The 12500-nt window shown below is 50.1% G+C and overlaps 1 protein-coding gene across 1 annotated transcript in view; it reads right to left on the bottom strand.

Moving 5' to 3' along the window:
- Positions 1–12500, bottom strand: part of LOC105903750 (mediator of RNA polymerase II transcription subunit 13-like) — a 27668-nt gene that overhangs the window by 4299 nt on the left and 10869 nt on the right. The window contains exons 15-26 of the mRNA XM_031583455.2: positions 12248–12429; positions 11270–12135; positions 10797–10964; positions 10006–10229; positions 6975–7170; positions 6235–6529; positions 2882–3104; positions 2352–2543; positions 1929–2152; positions 1531–1673; positions 470–628; positions 29–208 (exon numbers count right to left, since the gene is read on the bottom strand). Coding sequence (XP_031439315.1) covers positions 29–208; positions 470–628; positions 1531–1673; positions 1929–2152; positions 2352–2543; positions 2882–3104; positions 6235–6529; positions 6975–7170; positions 10006–10229; positions 10797–10964; positions 11270–12135; positions 12248–12429 — 3052 coding nt within the window. The remainder of the gene's footprint in view (positions 1–28; positions 209–469; positions 629–1530; positions 1674–1928; positions 2153–2351; positions 2544–2881; positions 3105–6234; positions 6530–6974; positions 7171–10005; positions 10230–10796; positions 10965–11269; positions 12136–12247; positions 12430–12500) is intronic.

Raw genomic sequence — 12500 nt, 5'->3', positions numbered from 1 at the left:
GTGTGTGTGTGTGTGTGTGTGTGTGTACCGTTGGCGTTGAAGCCCAGGTCGGTGTCTGTGGTGTAGCTGGCGCTGGTGACCTGGACGAAGGCGGAGGTGGGGAAGACGAGGATGTGTGTGCAGGACGTGTCCTGAGGCGTGCTCAGCTGGGACGTCTGCATGTTCAGGGTCGTGCTGCGCCCGAACACAGAGCCCGTGGACACAGAGTCTGCACAGGACACACACACACACACGTTACATACACTCATAAACATCATCTGACTCTCGATCTCAAACACACACACGTTATATACACTCATAAACATCATCTGACTCTCAATCTCAAACACACACACACACGTTATATACACTCATAAACATCATCTGACTCTCGAGCTCAAACACGCACGTGCGCACACAAAAACCCTCATGTTATATACACTCATAAACATCATCTCTCTGTCGATCTCAAACACACACACACACACACCTGGCATGACGAAAAAGGAGGCCTGTGGCTCAATGGCGACGAGGCAGGCACTGAGGATGCTGGGAGTGTCCGAAGCGGAGATGCCACACATGCGACACATGTCCCTCAGACGCCTCGTCTCCGACTGCAGACGCCTCCGACTCAGCAGGATGCTCCAGTCTGGGGAGACGGATGAGAGGAGGAAGAGGAAGAGGAGAGAGAGGAAGAATACTCTTATCAGACTGCTATGGTGATTAGTTTCATGTATTATTTCAGTACCTAGTCCTTCCCCCTGACCAGTGGTATGTGTGTGTTACGCTACATGTTCCCCCTGACCAGTGATGTGTGTGTTACGCTACATGTTCCCCCTGACCAGTGATGTGTGTGTTACATGTTCCCCCTGACAGTGATGTGTGTGTTTCATGTTCCCCCTGACCAGTGATGTGTGTGTGTGTTACGCTACATGTTCCCCCTGACCAGTGATGTGTGTGTTACATGTTCCCCCTGACCAGTGATGTGTGTGTTACGCTACATGTTCCCCCTGACCAGTGATGTGTGTGTTACATGTTCCCCCTGACAGTGATGTGTGTGTTTCATGTTCCCCCTGACCAGTGATGTGTGTGTGTTACGCTACATGTTCCCCCTGACCAGTGATGTGTGTGTTACATGTTCCCCCTGACCAGTGATGTGTGTGTTACGCTACATGTTCCCCCTGACCAGTGATGTGTGTGTTACATGTTCCCCCTGACCAGTGATGTGTGTGTTACATGTTCCCCCTGACCAGTGGTGTGTGTGTTACGCTACATGTCTCATGTTCACACTGCAAGCTAAAATCCTGATTTTTAATGTCTGGATAGTAAAAACCTAATTTCTAGGTTTCTAGGCGTCTTTTGCGTCACAAATCTAGAGTGACGGGAGACAGGCATTCTGATTGATTGATTGATTGATTGGCTATTGAGTAAAGAATTAATCAATCAGATCAGGTTAATCCAATTTGATCACTACTGTCTCCAAATAAGATCTGATTTGCAGCCTGCACACTTGATGACTTGATGCCTTTAGATGGGACTGTTGATTGGTACCTCGTAGCTCTCCATGTCCTATCCTGCCCAATCGGCCAATCACGATCCTCCATGGTACTGATGTCATCTGGACGAGGCCCAAACACCACTCCCACAGCTTCTCCAGTCCCAGACGGCGGGCTGAACCCTTTCTCCTGTGAGCCCTGACACACACACACACACACACACGGTCATATAACAGTATCAAATCACAAATCATTCTACAGCTCACCAGTTGGGAACATCGATGTTGATGACGCAGGGTTCGAGCATCTCCCCGGGCTGGTCAGTGCACACACACACACACACACACACACACACACACACACACACACACCGGTTGGGGACATCGATGTTGATGAAGCAGGTCTCTAGCATCTCCCCCGTGCTGGTCAGTGCACACACACACACACACTCACCGGTTGGGGACATCGATGTTGATGACGCAGGTCTCGAGCATCTCCCCGTGCTGGTCTGTGCAGGAGGCCAGGAGGTAGCGCTGGTCATGTGACAGGCAGTAGGCCAGGAAGAGCACGCTGTACTTCTGCGCCGCCTCGCCGAACGTCTCGCCCAGCTCCGTCTGCTTGTCCTTCACCGGCGCCAGGATGAAGGGAGGGGTGTACAGGTGCACACACTCCGGCCGCTAGGGGGGAAAGGTCAGAGGTCAGGGAGGGGTCAACTTTACCAGAGTGCAAGTGAGTCACTCAACATGGCAACATGGAACACTCAACGTCACACACACACACACACACACACACACACACACACAGACCTGCGGGTCCTTGAGGGCTTCGTGCAGGGCGAGGCCGGGGCCGAACACACACACACACACACACACTGACCTGCGGGTCCTTGAGGGCTTCGTGCAGGGCGAGGCCAGGGCCGAAGCCGGTGAGGGTCTTGATGTTGGAGGCAGAGGGGAGCGGGCGTCGGCACTGGGTGTAGACGGAGAAGGCCAGAGACTTCAGGTGCTGAGAGTACTGCTTCAGCTCTTTAGTGTGCACCGGCTGCAGCAGGTACCGGCATGGCACGATCTGGAAGCGCACACACACACACACACACGTGAAGAGAACACACAAGCGTAAGGGCAACAGGACAGACAGCATATGAATGTGCAGCTTAGACTTCATCACATCTGCTTCATCTAATGATACTGGATGGATATTTCAGCATGTCTGTGTTTCTAACCTGGATGTTAGTGTGTGTGTGTGTCTGTGTCTGTATGTGTGTGTGTGTGTGTGTGTGTGTGTGTGTGTGTGTGTTACCTGTATGCTAACAGAGTTCCTGATGTGGGGGGGCAGCCCCTGTAGCATGTCTGTGTGTGTGTGTGTGTGTGTGTGTGTGTGTGTGTGTGTGTGTGTGTGTGTGTTACCTGTATGCTAACAGAGTTCCTGATGTGTGGGGGCAGCCCCTGTAGCATGTCTGCGTAGCAGCGCAGCAGCCCCAGGGTCCAGAGGGTGTTGGTGTTGGTGCCGGTGCTGCCCGTCTCCTCGTAGCTGAAGGGGTCCAGCACGTACACAACGATGGCAGGGGGGTAGCTGAGCGCATGGGAGTCCCCCTCCGTGGGCACGCCTACCTTCTCCCGCTTCAAAGTGCTGATGAACAAACACACACACAAGGTCAGGGAGACCACACAGACACTCATGCATACACTCGCAGTGTGAGACCTACTGTGTGTGTGCGTGTGTGTGAGAAAGTCTGGATGTGCTAATGTATATGACTATGTAACTAAGTGTGTGTGTGTGTGTGTGTGTGTGCGCTAATGTATATGACTATGTAACTAAGTGTGTGTGTGCTAATGTACATGACTGTATGTAATTAAGTGTGTGTGTGTGTGTGTACTAATGTATAGGACTATGTAACTAAGTGTGTGTGTGCTAATGTATATGAGTGTGTGTGTGTGTGCTAATGTATATGACTGTATGTAACCAAGTGTGTGTGTGTGCTAATCTATATGACTGTATGTAACTAAGTGTGTGTGTGTGCTAATGTATATGACTGTATGTAACTAAGTGTGTGTGTGTGCTAATCTATATTACGGTATGTAACTAAGTGTGTGTGTGTGTGTGCTACTCTATATGACTGTATGTAACTAAGTGTACATATATGTATGTTTGTATGCCTCTAAAACTGTAAAAAACACATTGAGTACAGACACTACATCTCTGCAGGGATCCTGGCTCTGGCAGTAACTGGTGTGTGTGTGTGTGTGTGTGTGTGTGTGTGTGTGTGTGTTTTTGCTCCATAGGATTGCATGGCTGTTTCGGCGTTACATGTTTTAGCGTTGTAAACCAATACAGGACCGATATCAATTGTTTTCGTTCTTAGTACAAATTTTGACCCAAAATTATAAAAAAAAAAAAAATAATAAAAAATAATAAAAAATCAGGCCCTTTAGGGTAAAAGTCATCTGAGAACTCAAATCTCTTTGCCTGGTGTTCCTGTCTCCTTTTTTCAATGCACTAAATGTGCTTAATGCTGATCAGATCACAACACAAACATTGGGCCTCATTCTCCAACATTTTCTTAGGTGTCTTCTTAAATGTCGGAAGACCAACGTAAGAAAAGATCTCCGCGGGATTCATGAACGCCTGGAAATGGGTTCTTACACAGCCGAAGTGTTCTCAGCTCTGCTCCCCCGAATGAGGATTCTTAAATTGAACGTGCGTTTTTGTACACCTGGATTTGCATACGCGAAAACAACTCGAAAGCAACACAATCCACAGTCATGTCAAAGCGGAGAGCAAAACACCAGTGGTGCACAGGTCAGTAAACACAGACCTAACTTCACCGGTGCAGAGGTACTGTCCATTCTATTCTACTATGGCTATATCCACGCAATTGAGTTTAGTGCTTATTTATTTATTAACTTACATTTGCAGTGTTCGTGTAGTGCTTTTATTTATTTTAGGACATCACGATGCCTCGTAGAATCATGACTATAAATGTGAAACGTAATTGTTAATGATACAAATATTCTCGTATATATTATTATTATTATGATTATTTAAATCCGAGGATGTCTGTAGAATTGATGTGAACGCAATCACCAACGATTTCTCACAAATTCAGCCCAAATCTGGCCGATTTACAACTGCTATTTAGCGTTCTTAAATTCTGGTCTAAGTTAAGAACGAATCCCAGATGAGAAAACTTTCATGAATGCCAGAATTGTCTCGGGAACGCTTAAGTGGAGTTCTGTTCCAAAACTAGCAAGCTAACTACCTCAAAGGCATGCACATACACACACACACACACACACACACACGCACACACACTAAAGGCATGCAAAAACCTTGCAAACACCACCAACAGCCCAGCTGACAGTGATAGAAGCTTGCCAACACACTAACTGGTGTCTTTTGGCAGTGTTAAAAAGGGCTGTCTCACCAGTTGCCTCCAGCTGTGCACCCCCGCTGTGCAGGCCACTCACGGGACCTGGGGTCTAGGCAGAGGTCAGCCTATCAGTTGATCCCAGGAGTCCGTGGGGCTCGTGCACAGTGGAAATTCACTGGCCAGATGGTCACCCCATGCTGGGTTTCCAAAGCAGGTCTGAACAAGCCCTCTCATCCCCCCCTCTGGCCTATATAAGCTTGGGCCACCACTGGCCAGTTGTGGGTCAGAAGAAGCTGGAGAAAGTCATCATCAAGGACTGTTCAACATCATTATCAGAGACATTCACTTTCATCATTGCCGTGCGTCGATAAGATTGTGAGTGTTCTATTGTCATATGTGTGTTTAGTAGCGAGTCTGTTTCATGTCAGTGAAGATCATATATGTACGTTTATTTGTGTAGGAAGCATTCACTGTCAGATCTCATTCATGCTACTTTAAAGATTTACCGTTGGTAACGGAGATACTGGAATGTCCACCGTTACGCGGCACGGTATTAAAGGGACATATCCGCATTTATAGCCGTAATATTCCTCATGTAGGCTATACTATATTCATTCTTGTTGTTTATATACTTGTTAATATTTGTATATATTTGTTATTCATATCATTCATAGAAACCACGGATTCTATCAGTCAATCAACTCAATCACGGTTCAATCACGGTCATTCAAGGATTCATGTGTGTTAGAAGTCCTTTACACGGATAATTCTAGCATTCATTACACGGATTACTTTCACCATCGTTCATGTTCATCCTGCCATTCAAGGCTTGAGTGTGTGCAATAAATACTTCATTACATCTGTCATCATTGGGACATTGACATCATTCTAGTTCTAACCGGACAGACCTGTGGCGATTGTCACCTATTTCATTTACCAGTAATACAGTCCTTTTGGGTTTCATTCAATTCAAATATCACCCTATTTTATAGGCAGTATAGCTGGCAATGTCATGCGTGTGAAAGCTTTTCTTCCATTTTTGCAGGGGGTTCCAGCCCCCCGTTACACAGAACTACATAGGGCATATCTTGGATGGCTAGTGGGAAAGACACAGGTGTTCATCTGTCCTTCACATGACCATATGCTATCAAAATGAATTTGAGGATGGTACCAAAACTAGTTGCTTATAAAACCTCAAAAAGTGTCAACTTGTTCTTAACTGCGTTGGAGAATGAGGCCTACTCTTGTCATCATCTATTCACTTGACTACTCTACATGCAGTGAGATCATGAGGAAGTGAATGTGTTTTCACCTCTGTGTGTACATGTTTTCTGTGCATGTGCGTGTATGTAGCTGTGTGTGTGTGTGTGTGTGTGTGTCTTCTCTGACCTCTCAAGCGGCTCAGAGGGGGTCTGAGTCGGAGTCTGGTTGGGATTCTCTCCAGGCTGAGCGGTGCTCTGCTGGGCGGGGGGCTGCGGGCCGGAGGCTCCGAACGAGGGCAGGCTGCTGGGCATGGCCTGGGGGGCGCTGGGTATGGAGCCACTGGTAGTGGTGGAGGAGGAGGAGGAGGTGGAGGAGGTGGTGGTGGTGGTGGTGGTGGTGGTGGAAGAGGAAGAGGAGGAGGAGGTGGGGGAGCTCTGGGAGAGCAGGGAGACGTCCAGCGACTGAGAGGCCAAGTACGGAGCTGCCGAAAGGAGACAGAGGAAGATCATCATCATCATCATCATCATCATCAACATTACAGATGAATGCCACCCTGCCTAATTACCTATTTAGGGGAAAAAGATACAAATCTGCATTGTTATGATGAAGCAAATCTGTGTGTGTGTTCATATTAGGGTCTGTGTGTGTGTGTGTGTGTGTGTTCATATTAGGGTCTGTGTGTGTGTGTGTGTGTGCTCATATTAGGGTCTGTGTGTGTGTGTGCTCATATTAGGGTGAGGGTCTGTGTGTGCTCATATTAGGGTCTGTGTGTGTGTGTGCTCATATTAGGGTCTGTGTGTGTGTGTGTGCTCATATTAGGGTCTGTGTGTGTGTGTGTGTGTGCTCATATTAGGGTCTGTGTGTGCTCATATTAGGGTCTGTGTGCTCATATTAGGGTCTGTGTGTGTATGTGTGTGAGCATGTACCGAGCTCGTGCCGGCACACGTGGGCAAAGAGTTTGAGCCGGGCGAGGGCTTCGCTGTTGCTGGGGGTGGAGCTCTTCAGGAACCAATCACTGAGCGTCTGCTCAGGAGGAGGCGTGACAGGGCTGGTACCGCCCACCCGCACAATTCCGTCTGGATGGGAGGAGCAGATGGGGCGGTGTCGGCCCAGTCGACATGCCTACGGAGCAGAAAGAACCAATCGATCAATCAGTCAGTCAATCAATCAATCAATTGTCAGTCAATACAATCAATCCATCACCAACTCCATCCTCAGCGACAGGGGCGTGGCTTAGGGTTGGCCTGGCTTGTCCCATCCAATCAAATAGCTGCTTTTTTGTAATACATCTGCTATTATCAAAGTGACTTAATACGTGGTTTGCAATCTTTCTCTCTTTATCTGTGTATTTATTCCAGCTTCATATCATACTGTTGGAAGACAAAGGAAGGCTGTGGGTGTCATGTTTGGCACTGATTGGAGTTTGTCTGTAACCATGGATACCACTCGGTCACTTGCTTCAAACAGCATGCGAGACTCTTGAAGTCTTTTTTTCTGCTTTAGTGTATGAGCACCATCTTGATTTCATCAAAGGTGAATTAAAATTGTCAATATATCAGGCTATTGTGTAACCTGTTATGTTTCTGCATCATACCAAAATAGTGATAACATGTTAGCAAAGTTGGTTGTGAAAGTCGTTGAAGTTGTGTCTAAAGTTTATGCTTGATAATGCATGTGATGATTCTGATGTATGTAATTTGATAGCGGTTTATTTTGTCCACAAGGGGGCGTCCTTGGATGATTGTTGTAGTGTGCTTGGGAACACAGTGAACACTACTGCTTATTCTCCGAGCGCAGAGATGATGTTGTAGTAACTGAACAGAGTGGATTAGATTGGTTTGAAGGGCTGTTGAGGGGCGTCAGTATGAGGGCAGAACAGCCAACACACAGCAGAACACTTCCGCACACTTTTGTAATGCCCTGTGCAGACTGCTTTAGTAATGCCCTGTGCAGACTGCTGACTGCTCTAGTAATGCCCTGTGCAGACTGCTGACTGCTCTAGTAATGCCCTGTGCAGACTGCTGACTGCTTTAGCAACGCCCTGTGCAGACTGCTGACTGCTCTAGCAATGCCCTGTGCAGACTGCTCTAGTAATGCCCTGTGCAGACTGCTCTAGTAATGCCCTGTGCAGACTGCTCTAGTAATGCCCTGTGCAGACTGCTCTAGTAATGCCCTGTGCAGACTGCGCAGTTGCACTGAATTGTGCGGCCCACCCACTGTTAGTTGTTATACTACGCGTGTGTTTGAGTGTCTGTGCGTGTGTATGTTTGAGTGTCTGTGCGTGCGTATGTGTGAGTGTCTGTGCGTGCGTATGTGTGAGTGTCTGTGCGTGCGTATGTGTGAGTGTCTGTGCACGCGTATGTGTGAGTGTCTGTGCACGCGTATGTGTGAGTGTCTGTGCACGCGTATGTGTGAGTGTCTGTGCACGCGTATGTGCGAGTGTCTGTGCACGCGTATGTGCGAGTGTCTGTGCACGCGTATGTGCGAGTGTCTGTGCACGCGTATGTGCGAGTGTCTGTGCACGCGTATGTGCGAGTGTCTGTGCACGCGTATGTGCGAGTGTCTGTGCACGCGTATGTGCGAGTGTCTGTGCACGCGTATGTGTGAGTGTCTGTGCACGCGTATGAGTGAGTGTCTGTGCACGCGTATGAGTGAGTGTCTGTGCACGCGTATGAGTGAGTGTCTGTGCACGCGTATGAGTGAGTGTGTCTGTGCACGCGTATGAGTGTGTGTGTCTGTGCGAGTGTGTGTGTGTCTGTGCGAGTGTGTGTGTGTGTGTGTGTCTGTGCGAGTGTGTGTGTGTGTGTGTCTGTGCGAGTGCGAGTGTGTGTGTGTGTGTGCGAGTGCGAGTGTGTGTGTGTGTGTGTCTGTGCGAGTGCGAGTGTGTGTGTGTGTGTGTGTCTGTGCGAGTGTGTGTGTCTGTGCGAGTGTCTGTGCGTGTGTCTGTGCGAGTGTCTGTGCGCGCGTATGACTGAGTGTCTGTGCACGCGTATGACTGAGTGTCTGTGCACGCGTATGAGTGAGTGTCTGTGCACGGGTATGAGTGAGTGTCTGTGCACGCTGAAGGGACCAGCATAGGTCATAAGAATATGCCATAGTCAATAAGTCAATGATATTATACCTAGTCATAATTGTTACTTTTATTTGGATTTAACTAGCCATGAGTGGACTTTGCTTGGTGAATATTCTTTGTCTCTGACCTGGGTAAGTGAGGTGTGATACTAGACTCTCACCCCCCCCCCCCAGGTCGAGACAAAGAACCCTGCATGCATGGCCCATTTGAATAGACGGTGACACCCCTTAGATATAGTGTATTTAACAGACTGTTCCTCAAGGAACAAATCAGATATACTGAGGTGAAGTTCTGTGAGGGAGGATGGATCAGTCTCTGTCTCATAAATGGTCGGCCGCCATTCTTCAAGAATAAACCTGAATCCTGACTGATCAAACCTAAGACTGAATCTTCAATATATGGTATAAAACTAATTACCATCAACGCGTATGAGTGAGTGTCTGTGCACGTGTATGAGTGAGTGTCTGTGCGAGTGTGTGTGTGTCTGTGCGAGTGTGTGTGTGTGTCTGTGCGAGTGTGTGTGTGTGTCTGTGCGAGTGTGTGTGTGTGTCTGTGCGAGTGTGTGTGTGTGTCTGTGCGAGTGTGTGTGTGTGTGTGTGTGTGTGTGTGTGTGTGTGTGTCTGTGCGAGTGTGTGTGTGTCTGTATGTGTCTGCGTCTGTGCGAGTGTCTGTGCACGCGTATGTGCGAGTGTCTGTGCACGCGTATGTGCGAGTGTCTGTGCACGCGTATGTGCGAGTGTCTGTGTACGCGTATGTGTGCGTGTCTGTGCACGCGTATGAGTGAGTGTCTGTGCACGCGTATGTGCGAGTGTCTGTGCACGCGTATGTGTGCGTGTATGTGCGTGCGTGTGTGTGTGTGTATGCGTGAGGGTGGCCTCCCTGACCTCGTAGACAGCGCTGAGGTCCTTGAAGAAGTCCCGGGCCCTGGCCAGCAGCGCCGTGTTGTCGGGGCAGAGCACCACGTAGGCCAGGTCTCTGTGGGAGCCGTAGGGCTCCAGCAGCAGCTTCTCCCAGTAGGGCAGGCCGAACGGAGACAGCACCACATAGTCACACTCATAGCCCAGCAGGAAGGTGGGGATGGGGAGGGGCTCCGGAGACTCGTCTGTGCCTGTGACACACACACACACACACACACACACACACACACACACACACACACACACACACACACACACACACACACACACACACACACACACACACACACACGTTACTGTCAGCTCAACGAGGAAACCCACAGGACAGACACGACACAGCAGAAAAGGTGTAATCTGAGCGTGTATGTGTGTGTATGTGTGTGTATGTGTGTGTGTATGCGTGTGTATACGTGTGTATACGTGTGTGTGCCTGTATGCGTGTGTGTGCCTGTATGCGTGTGTGTGCCTGTATGCGTGTGTGTGCCTGTATGCGTGTGTGTGCCTGTATGCGTGTATGCGCGTGTGTGTGTGTGTGTGTGTGTGTGTGTGTGCGTGTGTGTGTGCGTATGTGTGTGCGTATGTGTGTATGCGCGTGCATATGTGTGTATGCGCGTGCATATGTGTGTATGCGCGTGCATATGTGTGTATGCGCGTGCATATGTGTGTATGCGCGTGCATATGTGTGTATGCGCGTGCATATGTGTGTATGCGCGTGCATATGTGTGTATGCGCGTGTATGCGTGTATATGCTTGCGTACCGTAGGAGCCCCGACCAGCCATCTTGTGGAACTGCTGCCATGTGAGGGGGCCCTGGACCCCCCATGAGCGCATGGTGCGCTTCTTCTGAATGGAATCCTGCAGCACAGGATGCAGAAACAGCAGCATCCGCAACACGTCCTGAGAAAACAGCTTACTCACGTCCACAGCTGAGAGAGGAGGAGAGGGCAGAAATCAGGAGTATGCAGTCTGCAGTATATAGTCTCATGTTCTGTGAGCAGCATTCTGCATTAAGTATGGAGCAAAATACTGCTCACAGAACCTGAGACTATGTACTGTATACTTCATGCATGTACTATGCAGTGTGTAGTGTTCTGAATGCAATATTATGTATGTAGTTTGCAGTGTTCTGTATGTAGTTTGCAGTGTTCTGCATGTAGTGTTCTGTATGTAGTATGCAGTGTTCTGTATATAGTATGCAGTGTTCTGCATAGAGTATGCAGTGTGTACTCACTGTTGCTCTTGGCCCAGTGGTGCAGGCAGGAGCTCCTGACCAGTGCCTCGTCCACCTTCCCTCCTGACATGTTGTCCATGAACTGCCTGCCGTGCTCCAGCGCCATGTAACAGTCGCCACGGTGATCCCTGTCCTCCAGGCGCTGCGGGGGGCGTGCCAGGGGGTGTGGGGGTGTGTCCAGTGTGGTGAGCGGGGAGAAAGGATTGGTGCACTGGTCCTGGAGGAGGAGGAGCACGTTGTCAGGGAGACGTTCCCGGTTGGCTGTCGCCGTCCTTATGGCCTCCAGGTAGCGTTCCGCGTCCCTCGCTGCGTCCGAGCCCCGTCCCACGATGTCCAGCTCATCCTCCAGGAACAAGCCGGCACCGTTGCCATAGCGGCGGTTGGCGACGGCGCTGAAGCCGCAGGAGCAGGCCTCGGCGGGGGGGTCCAGGGGGGCGGAGACCTCGCTGAGGTACACGCCCACGTCCGCCCCTCGCAGGTTCATGTTGCACACACACAAGCAGCAGCTGTCGAAGCTGCAGTCCTTGAACAGGTTGAGCAGCGACTCGGACAGGATGAGCGTGACGTACAGGCTGTGGGCCTCGGGCAGCAGCGGCACCGTGGGGGGGCGGCAGGTGGAGGGGGTGGAGGCGGGCGAGTACAGGTCCGACTGCTCGTACTTCACGGAGCCCTGAGCGCTGGCGGGGCCGCGGGGGGTGCGGGGGGTCCGCGGGGTCCGGGGGGTAGGGGCAGAGAAACGGGGCGTGGCAGGGGAAGGGGAGGGCATGATCCCAGGCGTGGCGCTGTTGCTAGGTGGCGCACTGTTGGAGTGGAGGGGTGTGTAGGCCTGGGTGTAATCTGGTTCGGGGGGTTCGCTTGGGATGTTACTGCAAACACACACACTCTTATTACATATGCATTATAGACACGCACTGAACACATACCCATTCAAGAAACATCACCCGTGTAGTAAGAGTGTGTGTGTGTGTGTGTGTGTACCTGATGGTGGGCATTGACTGCAGCAGCTCCAGTTTCTCCAGGGTCCAGCTGGGTCTGTACACACACTCCTCGGGCACCCTGATGGGCACCAGACAGTGGCTGGGCAGGGCCTTCAGAGGGGCGAAGAGCGTGCAGCCCGTGAACGCCTGGCACGCCTCGGGCTTAAACACGAAGGAGAAGTCCTGCAAGCGCACAGACAGAGACACAGACACAGACGACACGGACACGTTAATAAACTACCGTAAATCCTCAA

The sequence above is a fragment of the Clupea harengus genome, chromosome 17 (genome assembly GCF_900700415.2).
Source record: "Clupea harengus chromosome 17, Ch_v2.0.2, whole genome shotgun sequence".
Taxonomy (NCBI): Eukaryota; Metazoa; Chordata; class Actinopteri; order Clupeiformes; family Clupeidae; genus Clupea; species Clupea harengus.
The sequence above is the reverse complement of the archived record's forward strand: the minus strand, read 5'-3'. Positions and strand labels throughout refer to the sequence as shown.